This window comes from Scleropages formosus, chromosome 4, assembly GCF_900964775.1.
Source record: "Scleropages formosus chromosome 4, fSclFor1.1, whole genome shotgun sequence".
Taxonomy (NCBI): domain Eukaryota; kingdom Metazoa; phylum Chordata; class Actinopteri; order Osteoglossiformes; family Osteoglossidae; genus Scleropages; species Scleropages formosus.
The window spans coordinates 37,610,065-37,630,281 of record NC_041809.1 but is presented as its reverse complement, the minus strand read 5'-3'; the positions used below and the strand labels follow the sequence as shown (position 1 = coordinate 37,630,281).

Here is a 20,217-nt window from a genome sequence, read left to right as displayed (position 1 = left end):
TTACTTATTTACAATTTTTCAGGAACTATAACAACATATAACTCATCTTGATAAATATCAAAGTAACATACAGTATATACAGATGTCCATATACAAATATCATGTTTTTTTCCCGATACTTTATTTATTGTAATATTTGTGCAAAGACTTACTGCAATATAGTATTTTTAAATTCAGTAAATTCTGTTTTCAGATTATACTCAGAAATGGATACTTTACAATTTTAATAGCTGGCCAGATAATCTGGCAAAATTTGGAAAGCAAGACTCTCACGGTAGAAAACACACAAGTGTTTTTCTTTACTGTAAATAACGAATATAATAACATGTTTCGTAAAAAAAGATTAAAACGTGGTTATTTCAAGATAAAAACGCTAACATAGTTTAATTTAGAGGGATTTATCAGCTGCTTTTACACTCCAGCGTAATATACTTTCCGTTCTGTTGTCCCTCAAATGAGCTGCAAACTGGTCCAGGTTCAGTGTTATAACTGACGTGGTTACAGGTAGGACGTGTCAGAGTTCAATTCAGGATTTTTATTCTTTTCTATTGTCTGCTACAGTCAAATTCAATATTTTCTAGTACTTACTGCAGTACTGGCATAGCTGGGTAAAGTTTCCGTTTCATGTCATGGACGTAGCAGACAGTGAATATTAATAACATAGTATATTGGAACTAAATATTAAAAATAGCATAATAAATAATATGCATGCTTTCTTTTTCATGTCTGGGAAAACTGTAAACAGAGATAGTTTTGAAGGTGAATCTCATAGTGTTTGAGAGGTGAAGTAGCCCAGTGTTTGCAGTCTGCCGGCACCTTCGCAGCCTTTGTTTGTGTCGGTGGGGCTGGACGCTGCGGTGTACCGGCGCAGCAGCAGCCTCTTTAGGGGCAGAACCTATAGGTCGCCTGGTCCAGGACAGAGATGATTTCTGGACCACGAAGCAGACAGGAGGCCGGGTCGACAGGGGCGTTAACTTCACACTCCAGGGGGCTCAGTACAGGCAGGACCGACCCCGTCCACTCTTTAGCAAAGGCAGAGATCCACAAACCCGGTCAGAACGAAGGACTGTGGTTCATTTTCCCAAAGACACCAGGACAGCCAGCGCTGTATGAGAAAGAAAAGTGGGAAAAGGCCAAAGGCAGAGACGAATACTTTTACCTGCTTTGAGAGGGCAGCTGAGGCCAGAGTAGATTGAAGAGCGGTCTGGTGGGCTGCTGGGGGGATCGCTGTACTGGGGGGCCCAAGGCACAAAGCCGAGTGGTCTCTCGTAACCGTTCGTGGGCTCACCTAAATACAGGGCAGAAGGAAAGAGGCCGAGACCTCAACACTGCGTCTCGTGGTTTCACGTTCAGCATTGCTGTGCTTTAATAACACCTACGTTTAAGGGAATAAGACTTGATCATTCCATTTATGTAGCAGAATTATATAGATCAAATCCCAAAGAATGAGGAGTCATCTGGTTGTGGCCTTGAGAAAAATACTAAACCCGAATGGCTCCATTCCATCTATCCATTTGGTGGACACTTTCCTCCATAGCGACATACAGTGATTATCGATTATTGCTAATTAACGGACACTTTTCTTCAGGGTGACTTACGGTGCTGGACACTAGGCGAGGTGTAACTTCCGGTGTGACAATAGATACTCTTTTGAAAATGTGCTAGGTAAGGCATTGAATAATAAATAACAATAAATAATAAATATAATTATACCAGAACTCCACCAGCCGGGGACTGTTTCTTTGACCTGAGTGTAGCTGATAGGGTCGGGTTTGATTTTCCTCCACTGGGATGCAGCAGGCTGTCTATAAGTCCAGGAGGGACAACCACATTGCTGCGGTGCAAAAGACAGCAGTTAGAAACATTTCAGACACTAACACTTCAGTTTCCATTGCGGTGTCAGTGAGTCACACTAATACCTTCTCCTCAACCATGTACCTGTTTGTCTCTGCTGTGTGGAAAACGTCCCACGTTCCAATGTCTCTTCCATAAACAGTCCTCATATCTCCATTGACCAGACCCATCCGGGATCCTCTTACTGTAGTGCGACTTCTCACGTTGCCTGAATTACACACATGCACCAACGTATTGTATGTAACCGTGTCAGATAAAATCTTGCTGAACCTAACTCTGTGTATTCAAATCATATTCAACACACAGGTCTTTGGGTGACTCGGTATTTTTTGTGTAAATCAGTGCTGTGAGCAGATACTTCCCATCATGACTCTTCCCCAGACCCCTCTCTCTGGAAAGGGTTACTAACTGGGGGTGGATTTTACAGGCTAAAAAAACGTGAAAGGGTGTCCAATCTACATTCCTCTTACCAATATTTAGAGTCCAAGGGCATGGGTGCCACGGGAGAAGTTGGGGGTGAGCTTATTTGTGAGAACATGCTCGGGAATAGGGGACCATGGAGAGAGTCACAGGGGCCTGGAGAATTGCAATTGGAGTCGGCTTTCGCGTAACTCTGGACATCGAAGCACGGCAAGACGAAACAGTCCAAGTAACAGCCCTGCTGCCCCATGTCTGCCTTGTCGTCCACCTCCTCTGAAATGGGGCTGAGAAGGAAGTCTTCTCCATCCATGGGAATGTAAGGTGCCAATGTGTCCAGATCCTCTTCAGAGAATTCCTGCCCAAGTGAGAGAAGAGGACGTCTCATTGCTGCTCATACCAAGTCGTTCCAAAGACAAAACGGGGATCTTTGTCAATAAGATGAGTTCTCTTCTACCTGTGCTGCTTCCTCGGGAATGTCCTCTCTGTCTAGCTCCAGAAGGGTCTCTGTAATGGGGACAGTGTGCTCTGTCTCCATCCTGTCTCCCGTCTCCTGCAAAGGCAGAATACCATAAAAATAAAGTTGAGAACACTTCTTTAGAGCATCAACAAAATCCGCAGACTAAGGCTTCCTTGCGGAGAACTAGAGGCCTCACGTACATGGACGGGGCTGGGAACGGACTCCTCCGCTGTAAACTCACTGCACCCCCTATAACCACTTCCTTGGGGCGAAAGGCTCGAAGCAGTAATGGAACTACAGGGAATGGGCTTCAGCAGATATTCCTTCTGCTCTAGAGAGAACAACACATCTGGCTGTTCCACCTCACTGAGGTAAGAAATAAAGAGAAGGAATAAAGGATGAATATACTGCAACTGCACTGAAAGAGCTTCATGAAGGCTTTCAGTCAATGCTGAGCTCAACGTTTATTTTCAGACTTTATCATGAAGGACACTGGAACCTGTAGCCTTTTCACCTTAAGATATAGTTGATACAAATGACGCTCTGGGGCTGCCCACTACGACTGCTGTAGACCACCGTGGCGTTTGTCTCCACCCAAACAAAGCCTCCATTCTTCACCAGCAGCCGGTACTTTCCAGTGGACACCTTCCCCTTGGAGAACACTGTTCCAGGAAAGATGGGGCAAATGTCACTCAAAGAGGCCTGTGCAGTTGCCCCGATCAGTTTCCCTGCTACAGAACACCTTCTTGTTATAAATTCCAAAAATTTGCTCATTGCCCCAAGTCAATCAGAGAACAACATCAGAAACGTGTCTAAACTGCTCAAGAAGAGCAAACATTCTACGTTTCCATGTTGTGAAAAAGCCCTTTTGGTTGAACATTTGCTCCTTTGAATTTTCCCGCAGGCCTGGTGACACAATGGAGTGTGACTCACAGCTGAGATGTGTCTTGAGGATGTGCTCGCAGTCCAGAGCATGGTAATATCGGTACACAGACTGTCCCAGCAGCTCGGTCTCCGTGTACCCTATGAATTCCGATACCCTGAAACACAGTAACGCAGACAGTTGAACACCAACGCTGTACATAGAGATGTTACTGCAGAGGCGGTATCTCCTCCAATTCTGTTAAATGGGGTCAGAATTGGATGTTTATAGCTCAGCTAAGTGATTAAGACAGAATGAGTTATTTTATTAAAGGCATTAAAGGTTGAAACAACACTGATTATCCAGCAGTGTCAATCACAAAGAGCCTTGTTTTTCATACCAGACCTCAGAAATCAGAAAAACTGGAGCTCCTAGAAAAATATTTATTTATTTTTTTAAATGTAGAAACTGTTAAAAGAAGTGTGAAAAGCAGGGTAAAATCTGTGTTCTGCCTTCGGCAGCATTTCAACCTTCCAATCATTCCAGATGTTTGCAGGTAAAATCTTGTTCTTACTTAATAGGTTAATTGATCGGTTCAGTTCACTCTGGTTCATCACTTGTCGCCTGGAGCTTGGGCACAACTTAAGTCTAAACATCGCTGCTGACGCAAGAGGCTGAAGCTTCAGTCTGTAGCTGGACTGCGACACGGGGACAGGGGTAGTGGGGGAAGGTGTCGCCCCCAATGTTTGAGCATTCCTAAATTGTGCAATATTTCTGTATCATTACTCTCAGTGCCGTTGGTCATAGTTTTTGAACCCAATATGAGGCATCTTGCATTTTTTGCAACTACTGCTAGTAAACTGAAACCCATCTAGTTGCACCACACAGATGCCAAACAAGAAGTATGAGCGATTACACCATTTATACAATGTGTGGAAATATATCCCATACCATATACAGAATCTCAGTGAGAAAATAACTTTCCAGTCTTCTTAATTGCAACAGTTCGGCCGAGTTCCAAAGATCCAGGAGGCACTTAATAGTTAGTTAGTTAAGTGCACACACATTGTAAAGGTGGTCTTTGTTAAACCAATGAGACTCAGATGGCAGCTGCCACCGTACCAAAGTTTCGGCTGTGTTGGCTTACCCCTCAACACAGAGAAGAGAGACGTGAAAAATGACCATGGAAGAGGGTGTTCTTGTTGTGTTCTGAAGTTCCAAAGAAATGGCTCCTGATGCTAAGTTTTGGAACAGAATTAGATGACAATTTGTTCACCATCAGAGATGCCCCACAGAGAGACAAATTCAACTTTGGGACCAGCAAGCAGCTATACAAGCATCACCCACTCATGATTCATCCACATTTATGTGTTCTCTGTCATTTGGACACATTCTTTTATGTCCAAAGAGTTTAGCATGTATGTGCAATACATAAATGAGCAGCACTTTTATATTACCATTATGTGATTTATATTGCTGTTACATTTCTACATTTCTCCCTACTCTCCTTATTTTTGAATTTTTTCATATGTGGTGCTTTGACTTTCTATAAAACCAGTCAAGTCACTTTTACTGTAAGCAATTAACAAATGCATACCATTACACTAATGCTCATCATGAGATCACGAATGAGGAGTGCGATATGCAATACAGAACCATCATTAGCGTTTCTCAGTGCAGTGGAACCAATCAGAGTTTACTGCTGACCAATCAAAAGTTAGTGTTGAGTTTTGTTCTGCTTTAATTGACTACCTGGTTTTAAATATGTGTAATTAGTTAAGATTTTCCATATTTTCAGAGTCAAACTTTATCAGTTAAGCAGGTCCTAATAATTTCTCTTATTTTAGAATTTTTTACACATATTAATTATGCTAATTAGTTAATTGTTAAATAGGTTAAAGGTTTGACAAGAACTGTAAATATTTATACAGGTTAAATCAATTACTCATTTTATTTAAATAAAGTATTACTAAATTATATATTTATAAAATGTTTGGCAGATTTCTTACAGATAACATGTGAATGCAGAAATTTTGTCTGCTCTTACTGGCTGCCCTCCTCTTCTTTCTCCCCGGTGGTAAAGACAGGCGTACGTGCAGCCGCTCATTCTACACGATTGCTCAAGCCTTCCTTGGAAATGTTTCCGTAATTGAACTAATTGACCTTTTCTCTCGGTATTTAAACGTTGCAAGTTGAGAGCTAGAAGTGCTCCGCACTGCAGCCCTCAGCGATCAGAGCTGAACGCACCGTTGAACACGCTATTCCGGGCCGGTGGTAAAGATGCATGCAGGTTTTTACTCTAACTTGTAATTCAGTTAAAGTGCTCATTTTTTGACAGAGTTAATTGCATGAAAAAAGCTGTTAAACGCCACATATTGCGGTTCTCCTGGACCGGAACGGAGGTCCCAACAGATGGGAGTCGTCTCCCTGAGGTCTTTGAATTCCTGCTCTTAGTCACTCTAGACTTTTTTCCAACAAATATCTTGAATTTCCTACTGCAGCCTATAACTGACACTTCATTTTAAATTTCATCCCTCTCTCTCACACACTTCTGGTAACTGCTTGTTCTAGTCGGGGTCATGATGGCCTGTCCCACAAGTGCAGGGCACATGGCAAGTCAAGCTACACCAGATCACTGGAATTAAACATTAATATGATTCCATTTCATATTGATTCATATTCTCTGTCAACATTCATTTTAGTTTTTTCTGGGCTGCATTAAAACTTTACTCATGTGTGGGGTACAACCATGATGTAGCATCGCCCCACCAGTAACATACCTGATAAAGGCTAAAACTGAAATGAGATCTCATGTCAGCAAGCAAGTGGAGGTGTCTCTGAATGTTACACGGTTAATGGTCACAAAAAGGTTCACAGCAAATTTTACACAACTGGGAATTTGTCTTTTTTGTCCCAGTAACGCAGGTTGCACTGAACCTACATTGATCAATGAGGTTTCCTGCTGTGTAAATTTTACTAGCTGGGCTGGACGTAGCTGGGTGGTGCAGCTAGCAGTTCTGCCTCCTCACAGCACCTGGCTGGTGTGAGAGGACGTGGGATCCCTGCTCCGTTTGTGTGGGGTTTGCATGTTCTCCCTGTGTCTGAGTGGGTTTTGTCCAGGTGCTCTGGTTTCCTCTCACAGTCGAAAGACAAGCAGCTCAGGTGAACCGGTGACACTAAATTGCTTGTAGTGTGTGAACGGCTCAGCAAGTGTGTCCCTGTGTGGATAACGTGTGTTGAACTGGCGTCCCATCCGCGGTGTACCGCAATACCGCCATTCTCCCAATGTCTCCGGAACACGCTCTGGTTCACTGCAACGCTGCTCAGGACAAGCGGTTATTGAAATTGGATACATGGATGTACCTCGGCTGGCAGTAGGAGAACCTCATGTCAAGGGTGTGTCTGCTCAGGAAGGCTGTGCAGTTCAGGTAGGCATCCCAAGCGCTGGGCACCAGATCGGGCAGTGGCTGGCAGAGCAGGATCAAGCAGCTAGAGCCAAGAGCTACAGAGGGTCTTCGTACCCCTGTACAGTGCAGCACCTGAACCCAGCAGAGGAATATAATAGATAGAACAGCATAAAACATGTACGAATTTGGGATGAGGGAGGAGAAGGAAGTACAGGGAAAGAAGGTGGAGGAATACAAGATTAAACTGCAGAGGGATCAGTGTAACAGGTGTACAAGAAATTGATGGAGGAAGAGAAAGACTTGCAGAAGAAGCAATTAATCAGGAAGGCGGTTCAAGTTACTGAGCTCTACAAGTGCTCTACACATTTTTTTCGTCCAGAATATTTTCGATGCAATGTGCGAATGGACAGTCAACTTCAATATTCAGCAGACAGTGAAAAAGCAAACTATCCAAGATATGTTCCCAATCTAGAAGGACAATGTAACATTTCATATGAGCTTTGAGCAGAAAATAATTGCAGTCCAACATTCACCTTCCAGGAGGCTGACTTCAGGTTGACTGTTCGACCTTGACATGTCAACGTACACTTCATCCGGAGGAAAAGGTCACGTTGCTTTTGAGTCTCCAGGTCTGCGAGAGTGATTCAGAGAGGACACATCAGTCTTCTCTTTCAATTTATATACCAGGTTTTCTTCTGTGGTGAAACTCGTGTAACAGGAACGTCTATAATCTTTCGATGGTTACGCATTTTACATTTAAAAAAAAACGAAAAATCAGGACAGTTGGAAATGAGATTTTTTTTTGGTCGTAGAATGCAGACTTACTGCATTGTTATTCTCTTTTACCTGTTTTGCTGGAAAGGATCTCCCTCATCTCTCTCAGGTCACTTGGGTGCATGAACTGAAACAGGCTCTGGCCTATCAGATCCATCTGTACAGGGAAAGGCAGTGAGTGTAGTGGTCAAAAATGAAAACCAGGGACTCTTCTCATTTTGTACGTCACATATGGAAGGAGCGAGGGTGGGCTCTCATCTGGGCAGGACCTGGTTGATGCCGGTGTGTGCGGTGACAGCCCCTGTTGCATAAATGACTTGGCCGCTGTGGGACACAAGGAGCATGAAACCACCAAGAGCTGAATCCAAGACCTTCTCATCACAGGGTGTTGTACCACTGTTGCATCCTGAAAACAGAGACATGTGGTTGCATCATTGATAGTACATAAAAAAAAAACTGTGAGGTCTAATGACAGCTTCTTCCTTAATTGTTTATGAACAGGTTAATGCTGTGTTTGTACCGCACTGATTTGTCTGTGAGGGTCTTGCACCTGGAGTCCCAGGACAGACTGCATGTGGCTTGCCGTCAGCACTGCTCTGCATGTGGCCCAAGTCATCCAGGATTTCTCGCAGACGCAGGTAGGTGAGCGTAAGCCTGATGAGGGAGGCCTTGTCCATGTGGCCAGCTGGACCGGGCGCTGAGGGAAGGGCACCGGCCAACTCCCTGAACAGCTGACTCTCCCGCTCTCTCCTGCTGCGTGCAGACGCCCGAGAGCGTGCCCGCCGCCACTCTGAGGACAGCCTGCAGAGCACATGGCATGAGCCAGTCAAAGGCCTGGGAGAGAGGACCTGTCACAGGGCTAATAGCTATGGGCCGTACACTCAGAAGGGAATGTAGGTGGAGTGGGACTGTGAGGCATCAGGTCAAGAGGACCACACATGCAGCAGAGGAAGGTTTTGGAGCCTTGGATTGTCTTACTGGTTGGCATGTGGAAGCACCACGCATAATCCAAAGCTGCAAAGTGACTATTGCGATGACCTTTAGAAGAAGTTGTCTTGTACAGGTGCCAGGGAGGCGCTCGTCCTGTGAGGCACAAGAAATCGAGGAGGACGAACGGGACGAGAAAGACTGCTATCAGACCCAACCAGGGATTGGTATCTGGGTTCAAGGGGCACCCAAGTGCGTCAACCACTCGAGGAGATAGATGGCAGCACCGCCCAATGGGGCAGCTGGGCGTCATGAAATCGTCACTGAGCTTTATCAGCACTGCCATGTAGCTCCTGCTCGTGGAGATACTGCCATACACCGGTACTGTGGTTCCAGGCCGGCACTACACTGTGCTACAGAAAATAACTCAGAGTGACCTCTGAACGAGCTCGAATACAACTAAAGACAAGTCCATCAATGTTTTCGTTCCATGTGTTATGTCAGAAAAAGATCAAAGCACTACAACGATTTTGAGTTACGCTGCTGCCATTGTAATGTTATTATTGTTGTTTTGGAGAAAGCGGCCCAAGAATGAGGAAGTCTCAGGCCCGGATAACAGTACAAATTTAGAACGAATTTTTAGATAAGCTATGGGACAGAAGCCTGGCTCAGTCAGCGGAAGCTCTTGGTAGCAAAACGGTGCACGATGTCTTCGGTGCTTCAAAAATCATAACCGCCAGCGAATTCGTGTTTAGTGTTTGTTGCACAACATCTGTATCTTGCCACAAAAAACATGCAATGGCTGCCGTTTCACATCCATGCCACACTCTTTATGGTGGCAAAAATGCCGATACATTAATACACATAATGCAGTAGTGCGACAAGGTCCAGAATGTCTCCTGGGTGGAGGAAGATTTCCTCTGTCGTGGGGAAACAATGCCCACGTGAGCCTGATCTCTTCCAACAGCGTGATCACTAAAGCATAACATTGTGAGAAAGGGTGTAGAACCTATAGCTGGACAGAACAGCTGTGAAGAAACACAAGTTCTCAGAAAATTTTCATTAATTCCTTCTTTTAAACTGCAGATCTAAAACAGTTCTCTGTATAAACCCACCAGAGCTGGTATGGAAATTTTAGTGATCAGTCACAGACTTTCTTTTTTCTAATTTCATTTTCATCTATTTTTACTTGTAATGAAATTATAATTTCCGACTAATTTAATTTATTCATATCAATTATTTTTCTAAATACTTGCATACACATCTAGATATAAGAAATGCATTAAAGGTGGGCTGTGGTTGATGTGGAGGTGGTTTGCTAAAAAAGTGTGAAAATGTCATTGCTGCATTTTCTGTGTATCCAGCATTAATCGGATAAAAATATGGATTATCGTTTGGCAGGCCAAAGGACAAGACAGTGACATATCTTTAGAGTTTCATCTTATAGATGTTTACCAACTTAAACCAATAACTCTAAACAGACATTTGGACAATTTCTTCATTAAACTTGAAAAAGGTGTATTTAAACTTGCAATGTCTTTGTATCGTTGTAATGATGTACTGAGAAAAGTTTAATGTTGCAATTGCCCACATATTTTCACATACTGAAAAAAGGGTTGTTTGCATTTTACTTGTACAAAATAATCCTGTTTTGTAAAACTAATTTTGATGACAAAAATGTATATTTCGTAAGAGACAAAGCCATTTGTAATTTCCTACCACAGGACTACATCTCGCGAATACTGTTACTCGTAGAAAAGTTGGCACTTACCTCTTTCTTTTGGCTTCACTCATTCTGTCTAAAGTTGCTTTCACTTCTCAGTGAGGAGCTGCTTCAGAAAAAGATGTCAAGATGATTTGAGGAAAAAAGCAGCCATGAAGCCAGGAGAAAGCTGGGTGATCACCGATGCGTGTCAGTCATGTTATCAACACGTGTGTGTTATTCACTGGCTCTCAACGTGGCTCTTCGCACCCAGACTGCCAGACCCTAACCCTGTAACCTCCCATTAATCAGTGTGTCTCTCAGAGCCGCTCTCATCCTCCACCCATATCCATCAACTGCGCTCAACTGGGTCCTAGTGCCTTCGAAACACCGAGTTCACAGTAAACTCTAAACTCCAGTTTTGGCCCTTATTTCAGTTATTAATGCAGTCACATTTTCACGCATAAATTGATGTCTCTGCTCTGCTGATGAAAGACCCGGTGGAAAACACAAAACTTGGGAACACAGTATTTATTATCAGGATACCATAATATTGCAGAAACACTGTACTCAAGAGTCAACAATGAACCGGTGGCCTGTAAAACCCAAACAAACTATCTTGAAATTTAACTGCTGGAGAACCCAGAGTCCTATTGACCAAAACAAACTTTGAGTGTCGCCTGGAGCATACCACTAAATTATGGACATTTTAAAAAACATATTACTTTGATTATCTAATTTCTTACAAAAATAGTAGCTCTAATTTAACTAAAAATAAATATTACATGTCTACCTACATTAAAATGTATTTAATTAATATTCTGAATTATTACATTTGGATATCTTTTTTATTTCAAAATGATCCATGTACCTTAAGGGACAATTTAGCAAAATCAGATGACAGCCATTTGTTTAATGTTTGAATTATTAGAGTTATTTCTAATTTACTAAACTGCTTTTTCTAAATATATTATTTTATTTCATTTCTGCTGAGTGTGAAATTTAGATGAATGACAGTATTTTCAGATTATTGCTTAATTTTCGCTGTTCAAACAGGTTCAGAACTTTTCTTTTCATATTTCTGTTGCAGGTTATGACTCTTAAGACCCGTAATCCTTCATATTCTTCACATTATAGACCAGAGAGAAATATGAAAGTCTGATTAAAGTTTCCAAACAGTGGAATCGACAATCCCCCCCAGTGAACCACCTCATTACTCATCTTAACAACTGAAGTTAACAATTTAAAAAAAAAATTAATTGAAACCAACTGATGTCCTCAGCATGGATGTAAACGACTCGTGTCTAACTTGTATGTATGTTTCATATGCAGAGGTGGACAAAGTACACAAAAACAATACTCAACAAACGCACTGTACCTTTCACAAAACAATAATTCAATAATCACAGAAGGCTACCTGTCCAAAATCTATTTCTGCAAAAGCAAAAAGTTCCATGTGAAGAAAAGTACTGAAATGTGAAGGTATTTAGATTCCAATGATATGTTTAATGTTCTGAACCAGTAGCAATAAGAGAAAACAGAAACACAAAAGAAATAAAAGAGCACAAACTGGTATCTGAACAAATGGTTGAGCAGTTATGATCGTTACCGAGCTGGGTTACGGTTTATCGTTTCAACCAGTAGCAAGTACTGCCAGGTAATTGTTGTGTCGCAGCTATTGATAGACAGTTTATTACTAATGTTCACATTGAACTTTATAATGAAGTTTAATAAAGGAAATACCTTTATGCACCAACTCATTTAAGGTATAGTGGTTTGTACCATAGTATGTGACATGCGTTTACATTTACATTTATTTATTTATCAGATGCTTTACTCCAAAGTGACTTCCAATGAACTCTATGTAGTGTTATGAGCCCACACACCTTATTCACCGCGGTGACATACACTGCTAGATACACTACTTACACTGGGTCACTCATCCATACATCAGTGGAACACACTCACACTCTCTCTGTCACTCACACGCTATGGGGACATTTTGACTCTTCTCTAGGATCACGTGTCTGCATCCAAATCTCTCCTTCTGCTTTGGAGAAAAGCATCTGCTAAGAAGAAATGTATCTGAATGTAAGTTCTGGATCGAAATCACATACACCTTGTTACTGAGCTGCTGAATAATTTGCAAAACTCGCTGCACAAAAAGAGAAGAGCAACAGCTTATCGTACTTTTTTCGATTGGATGCCGACATCATATATGCCAAGTCTGACATCTTCTGTCAAACAAAGACAACAAATAGACGCGTTAAATAAGAAATCAGTAGCTTTCATGTGAAAAACTGTTTTTCATAAACCCCCCTTGATGCAGCGGATCGTCACCAGGAACCCAAGTGCTCGGCAGCTCCTCGACTCTCAAACTGAGACTGACAGCTGACAACAACGGAACCCACATGCTGAAAGTGAGGAGGTGTTGCCAAGAGTACGAAACAAATTAATTTGACTGGTTTTAAGGAGAGAAATTTGATACATTAAATTCAAAAATCATGAGTGTGACAGAGATGTAACAGACTAGAAGTACAGTTCTTCTCTTTAGATGTTCTTGAGAAAAAGTAAAAAGCATCATTACCAAAGACTGGTGAGGAAGAATCTAGACTGTCATACATGAATGGTCCTTGTTACTACCCATCACTGTTTATATGTCAACAAAGGTAATCTCCATCTCTTCTTCAGCATGCACCCATTTGAGGGAATTGTGTTTGGAATTTTTTCGCCCATTGGCACCAGGCAACGTACATACACAAACACGTACGCACACGCGCACACACACACACACACACACACACTCTCTGAAACCGCTTGTCCCGAGCAGGGTCGCGGCAAACCAGAGCCTAACCCGGCAACATAGGACACGGGGCTGGAGGGGGCACACCCCGGACAGGATGCCAGTCCATCGCAAGGCACCCCAAATAGGATTCGAACGCCAGACCCATCAGACAGTGGGACCTGGCCAAGCTCCCTACACCACCGCACCCCCCTACACACAAAGATGTACACAAAGAAAGATTCACACAAGAACCCAAATGAGACTGTTAACTCCTCCTTGCTCTGTACACCAAAGTCTGGGCTTCCTGGTTCAGGTGGGAACCTACAGCAGGTGAGGAAATAGTGAAATGAAGGAAAGGGGACTCAGTAAAATCCTGCTGGAAGAAACAGCACATTGTTCTTGATCACATTCGGTCTCAGTTAAGGTCAGTTTCCAGTCACTTGTCCTGGAGAGATCTGTGTCCAAGCAGATTGAAAGCCAGGTCCACATCTTCCTGTTCCCAGCAACAGTGTCCAGCTCCTTCTTGGGGGGATATAATGTCTCCATCTGGGCTCGCCTCCTAATGGGATGTACCTGGTGGAACGATAGTCGGACCACCTCAGCTACCTCCCCACGCACTGGAGGGACAGGACTCTACTCTGAGGCTCTCCTGGATCATCAAGCTCTTCAACTTGTCACAGAAAGTGAACTCAGCAATCCTGTGCAGAAATATCATTTCAGCTGCTTTTATCTGCAGTCTTGTTCTGTTGGTCATTGCCCGAAGCTCACAGCAAGAGGTGAGAATGGAGATATAGACTGAGAAGTTAACCAAGATTGTGTCATAAAACTCAGCCTCCGTCTCACCCCCACAGATCAGTACAGTGTCCTCAGGACTGCTGACTCAGCAACAGCAACCACCAACTGGTCACTACCAACTGAGGCCAAAAGCACTATACCATCTATAAACAATAGAGATGCCACTCTTAGTCCTCCGATCTGAACCTCCTCCAAATCTAGAATGTTCCTTGATACCCAGTCTGTGAAGATCATCAACAGGAGTGACGATAAAACAAATCTTCGGCAGGGGCTGGAGACCCCATACGACAGATTTGGCTTAACACTGAGGACAGAATCAACTCACTCTGTGCTCATACAGGGATAGAAAAGCACGTGTCAGTGGTCCCCGTACCCGTACTCCCGCAGGACCTCCTGTAGCACATGCCGAGGGAATCAATCGTACGCCTTTTCCGAAACCACAAAAGACATAGACCTGATTAGGATATTTCCATGCCCCTTCAAACAAATGCATCAAGAAGAAGAGTTGGTCTACTGTTCCACAACTAGGATGAAATCCTTCTGAATCTGAAGCTCAGCTACCAAGTCTCTTTTCCAGGCCCCTGGCACAAGCTTTACCAAAGAGGCTGAGGAGTATGATGGCAAATACACCATCTGGTCCTTTCTTAAAAATAGGGACCACCACCCCAGTGTTTATCAGTCTAAGGATACCCAGTCCACCTTGCAAGATACATCGAAGAGTCACGTGAGCTATACAACTCCCACCCTGTCCTGTGCCTTAAAATTTCAGGCTGAATCTCATCTACCCCTTCAACCGTATGCTGGGTTGAGGAGCTCCTCAAAGTGCTCCTTCCACTGCTTCAAAATCTCCCCAGAAGTGTTCATCACATCACAAGACCACCAAAGAGTTTTTCTGCATAGCCTCTTCAGCGTGATTGTATCTCAGAAAGGGCAGCAAGGTAGTGCTGCATTCTCTCATAGGGCCTTGATTCAAACCTGGTTCAGTCTGTGTGTCATTTGCAGTGGTGTTCTCGTGTTTGCGTGGGTTTTCACCAGGTTGCTCTGAATTCCTCCCGCAGTCCAAATACACATTTCCGGTGAACTGGTGACTCAAAATTGCCCATCGCATGTGATTGTGTGAGTGAATGTGTGTATGAGTGGCTATCCTGTCCATAGCGTACCCTGACTGTCATCTCGTTCTTCCAGATGAGCTCCAGACTACCACCCTAACTTGGACAAGAGTGTTTCTCAGAAGCACAGATTGTCAAACTGTCCTAAATGTCATCTTGGTGCTGAATTTGCGTAGGAGAAGTAAAAAAGAAAGATGAGTTCTCATCTTGAAATGTTTCCCTTCTCATGTGTGAATGGAGACCACTGGCTGGCCTGGATGGGCCTGGTCAACTAGAACCAATAGATTCATGAGATACATGCAGTACAGTACAGTCTCAGTAAACCCCACATATGTAGCCTACAAGCCAACTTTTCACTAGAAAGGTAGCTAGAAATTTTGCTCACCATGTTGAAGGGGTTGGGGAATCATGTTCAGTTTTTCCCCAATGAATTCATTTTGTACACTGGATGGTAAAATGCAAAAACCCGCATACAAGAATGCATTGCAGTAATAATACAGTGCAAATCATTTGTAACATGTCTGTAAAATTTATTTGCTTAGCAAATAAACTAAATTGAATGTACAGGAGGGGGCGCAGTGGCGCAGTGGGTTGGACCGGGTCCTGCTCTCCGGCGGGTTTGGGGTTCGAGTCCTGCTTGGGGTGCCTTGCGACGGACCGGCGTCCCGTCCTGGGTGTGTCCCCTCCCCCTCCGGCCTTACGCCCTGTGTTGCCGGGTAGGCTCCGGTTCCCCGCGACCCCGTATGGGACAAGCGGTTCTGAAAATGTGTGTGTGTGTGTGTGTGTGTGTGTGTGTGTGAATGTACAGGTCTTAACAGCTTAATATATTTCTCCAGTAGTGGTATTCTGAGCATAAAAATCACTTAAGAAGAACAGAAAATAAAAGTGGACTTAACAAAATTTAATAACACATACTTATGAAAAATCTTAATTTAATGAACAGAGCAGAACATGAGTTACAATTAAACACACCAAGATTTGTCTGAATAAGCCATTTTCACACAGATGCAACTCCTTTGTGCAATTTCTGCAAATAAATAATATTTATATTTCAAAGGAAATAGACTGGGTATTTACAATTAATAAACCATCAGTGATTTTTTTACATTTTTTCATACAACCCTACGTTACGCGTGGTTGAAATAAAAATATTTCTAAGACACAATGAAATCAAAATAACTGTTAATCTCTGAAAATCTTGAATACCACAATACTACGCCTGTGAAAAACAAATCAATTTTGGCTGAGAGACAACAAAAGATGCAGAAATTCTCCTGTACCCATGTGGCTGAAGGCTGAATCGTTGCGCCATGATGAATAGATAAGAGGACGAACAGCATTTCTTCACTGTGTTTGATGGAGACCAGTAACCGGGCAAAACCTGTCCTTCTCAGTGTGTGTCCCAGACTTCACGCCTCCAGCAATCCTGCTTTGGTCCCTAAGGTCCACCACAGTTCCCCGATCTGAGCGCTTAGATTGATTTAATATGGGTGACTGCCAGCTTTCGTCTCTGCCATGCTGCAGGGTTTCCCACAATATAACCCTGTATTTTTGGCTCGGTCGTCAAAGTTGGAGGGGAAAGGGAGTGGTGGCTCCAGCAGTGTCACTTCTGGTGGATTCTAGAAGATCCACACATCTGCAGTCGCTTCCAAAGACTTCTAGAGCTATGGAACAAGCATTTTCACGTGCAAAGTAATCTACCTGCTGCATGAAGTCAAGCTAAGCACCTTGTCCTTTCTGGTGGTCAGTACTGTTTCGAAGTGGATCAAAAGTCCATATAAATCCAGCAAATGGGTTCTTGCTTGTATTCTAGGAGTCTTCCTCACTTGTCACACTGCTGATTCATGAGGAAAAACTCTATCAGTCCACCAACCTCTTCTTTACTCGTAGCCTTTGGAAGAAGGCAGTTATATTCCTTTTTTACCATGCTGCTTCTCAACCAAGGATCAATTGCCAGATAATTTGCTAGCATATCTCAAACTGACCAGCCGTTTAAACACCAACTATTAGAAACAAGACATGCAAAGATGAAGGCTGAAAACCAACATCGACTTAGTGCATCTTTACTGATTACCAATGCGTTGAGTCCTTGACTTCACCCTCTTGTTCCTACCATCTGCTTCTCTTCACAGGTCTGCTGCAGGGCCACCACTGACAGCGACAGAGGAAAGGCGTTTTGTTATCCCAAAAAGTTGTCAAGCCATAGTGATTTATTGAAAGTAGCTTCCTGTGGTTGGCTGGGCTGCGTGCTTCAGGCCCTGTTTTCTCTAATGACACTGAGAGGGATGAAGAGAGAGAGTCAGGGAAGTATTTCTCTTTCCAGCTATAGTTTCTTTAGAGTGAAAACATTGAAACATTGATATTCCAGCACCACTGCACTCGGTCTGCTCATGGTTTTTAATGGCAATATGTGCAATACTTTAGGAACTGTACAAACAGTTATTGAAAAAATGGGAAAAATATTGTAGTACTGCACGCGTAGGAAAGAACAGCCAGCTGTTGTGTAATGACATCGATTTCTGGTTGTAAAGAAAGTATGAATTATATAACAGTCTTTCCCTGATTCCACTTGCTGGTGTCATACATATGAACTTGAGAATTCAATTTATTACGTTGGGCCGCACTGGAGATGGAACTTATCTGAACGGTTGCGCTCAGGCAGGGACCCTTCAGCAGGCAGAACATCCAAAAGCTGCTCTTGGTGTCAAAGCAGAACTGTAGTCATCATTGCTATGGAAACTTGAACAAAGCCTATGAATTGCTCAGTCTGCACCTTGTGCGGGTGGGCCAGACACCCCAAGCCCAGAACACACGGACTGTGCTACTGGAGTGCTCTTTTACCAGCATCAGTGCTCTAATGGGCTCCAATGGGACCTCTAATCAGTTCTTTCCAATGCAAAATTGCTATCAAAATATATATATGGACACCAGTGCTGCTACGTGAAAAGTACAGCACAATAACAAGGAAATCATTATTTGCACAGGAAAAAACAAATGTGAAGTGGGACACATCGCTTCTGATGCCTGGTTTGGGGCGCTTGCAGGCGTGATAAGATGCGTTGCTGTGGGAGATGTTTTGTGTCTTGCTCTTGTGTTTTTCTGATTTGGAAGCACAGCAACAAGCATAGCAAGATCGATGCAGCTGTTCTGGTCATAAATGTGGCATCATACCAATAGCACTGTGAAAGGTAGCGATGACCAGTTTCTACACACTATGTATGGGCACAAGTTCAAGTGCAAGTGGGTTTTTGAGAAGAAAACGAGTACTGTTGGCATGGTTAGTTTGTGTCCAGCCCCCATCATTTTAGCACAAGGGTTTTAACACCTTACCCTGTGTATTACTGTATTTATCGTCATTCCTCTATATAGTTTATATACAGTTGAACGAAACGCCGTTTCTCCGGGGACCTTGGTGCAACACAGAACAGTACGCAAGACTGTACTGTTGATAAAAGATAAATTGTCACTTACTGTAATATGTGTGGGGTTTCACCTTTTGTCTAATGACATCAGCATAAAGTAACATCTTTCTTCTTTCATCATAATGTTTCGTACCTGAGCTGGACATTTAGTTCCACTCTGCAAACTCTTGCACGAGAATCTTCCCATTTTGAGCTTTTCGATATTTGAGGTTAGTCCAACTTTCGCAGGTGACAATAAGGGGTTTTTGGGAACGGAAGCTATCATTGTGACTGCTTCATTGCCCAGGAACGAGGGCCTTTTATGCTCACTTACACTTGAAAGAATCCATGAAAAGATCCTGGAACAGCGCACTTAGAGTCAGGAAAAAAGAATTCTCCGAGTGTCTGCAGGAGTCAATAAGAACAAAGACTTTCCCATTTCTAACAATATTAACTCAATATTAGAAAAACTGAAAAACTGTGAAGACCTGTGGCAACCTGCCCTACAGTTTAGTTTACAGTTTGCCCGTTTACAGAGGAAGGGAGGAGGAGGGGTCTTCTGCACGTAGGAACAATTTCGCCTTATCTTGACCAAAGTCTCTGATTGAGGAGCATTTGGCTCGGAGATGAAAGAAGACCTGGGTGGTCGAGATGTGGTTTAATAATGGAAATCAGACCATTTCCTGTTTAGGGAAACTCCTTCGAGCGCCAGTATTTAAAGGGGCACGAAAGCAGGAGTCAGTGCTGTATCCACAAACACTTCAACAGAGGAGAGAAAAACGTACAACGGCTCATTTAGAAGGTTGTGCATAATATGAAATGGCTTCCTAAGTTATTTGATCAAGTTTTATAAGATGTTCACTAAGACGGGAAGATCTCTGCACAGTCAGCATGTGTAATGTGAATCACTTTTCATATTTGCCAACTTTCCCAAACAAGCCACATCTCAGGTCCATGAGGCATCAGCATTACTCTCTGTGTCATCATGCATTTCACATTTTTCAGATACTTTGTAAAACGGGGGTCTTGTCATTTCTACAAGAGCGGACATGCTCATTGTCTTATGCTCTTTCACCTGTTTTTCTGGGTCGAATGTCCCTCATCTCTTTCCTACATGGATACATGAACGCAGTGCCAGAACCTGCAAGGCACCAGCAGTGTCTGCTGCGTCATCAGGTTATCTAGTTATAATTTAAATTGATGTATCCTTGTGCATAATACGGAATATATATACACACACACACACACACACACACACACACACACACACACACACACACACACACACACACACACACACACTCTCAGAACCGCTCGTCCCTTACGGGGTCACAGGGAACCGGAGCCTACCCGGCAACACAGGGCGTAAGGCCGGAGGGGGAAGGGGACACACCCGGGACGGGACGCCAGTCCGCCGCAAGGCACCCCAAGCGGGACTTGAACCCCAGACCCACCAGAGAGCAGGACTGCGGTCCAACCCACTGCACCACCGCACCCCCTAATACGGAATATATCCACTGCCATACAAGATAAACGGCAGCCATAACAAAATTTGCAAATATCGTCAAGGAAGTTATGAGTAGAATACTCTTTTTTCCCACTACAGACACTGCGAGACAAATTAGTAAAATAATATTTAAATTATTTTAAATGATTTTTCCATAGATATCATCTTAACTTCAGCATAAAATGTGTATGTGTGTTAAAGGATTTTAACAAGGATA

At 43.2% G+C, this 20,217-nt stretch overlaps 1 protein-coding gene across 2 annotated transcripts; it reads right to left on the bottom strand.

The window, feature by feature from the left end:
* Positions 1-355: 355 nt before the first annotated feature.
* Positions 356-10,669, bottom strand: hif1al2 (hypoxia inducible factor 1 subunit alpha, like 2). Of its 2 annotated transcripts, none has more exons than XM_018751566.2 (15): positions 10,473-10,669; positions 8,295-8,575; positions 8,044-8,180; positions 7,847-7,931; positions 7,534-7,631; positions 6,957-7,132; positions 3,665-3,771; positions 3,246-3,393; positions 2,932-3,097; positions 2,729-2,824; positions 2,325-2,629; positions 1,939-2,062; positions 1,714-1,834; positions 1,160-1,288; positions 356-1,022 (listed from the first exon to the last, which is right to left on the bottom strand). In XM_018751566.2, exons 1-15 carry the CDS (start codon positions 10,493-10,495, stop codon positions 883-885), a joined length of 2,136 nt encoding a protein of 711 aa, XP_018607082.2. In that variant the 5' UTR covers positions 10,496-10,669; the 3' UTR covers positions 356-882. The 2 variants fall into 2 exon arrangements, with proteins under 2 accessions (XP_018607082.2, XP_018607083.2); XM_018751567.2 differs by having other exon boundaries at positions 8,325-8,575.
* Positions 10,670-20,217: the final 9,548 nt, after the last annotated feature.

Excerpts from the sequence above, each read along its gene's own strand:
- hif1al2 (XM_018751566.2), bottom strand. The coding sequence starts at position 10,495 with ATGAGTGAAGCCAAAAGAAAGAG. Across the intron at positions 2,825-2,931 it reads CCGTTCCCAGCCCCGTCCAT|GAGACGGGAGACAGGATGGA; the intron begins GTACGTGAGGCC and ends CTGCCTTTGCAG. Across the intron at positions 1,023-1,159 it reads CAGCTGCCCTCTCAAAGCAG|AGTGGACGGGGTCGGTCCTG; the intron begins GTAAAAGTATTC and ends CCTTTGCTAAAG.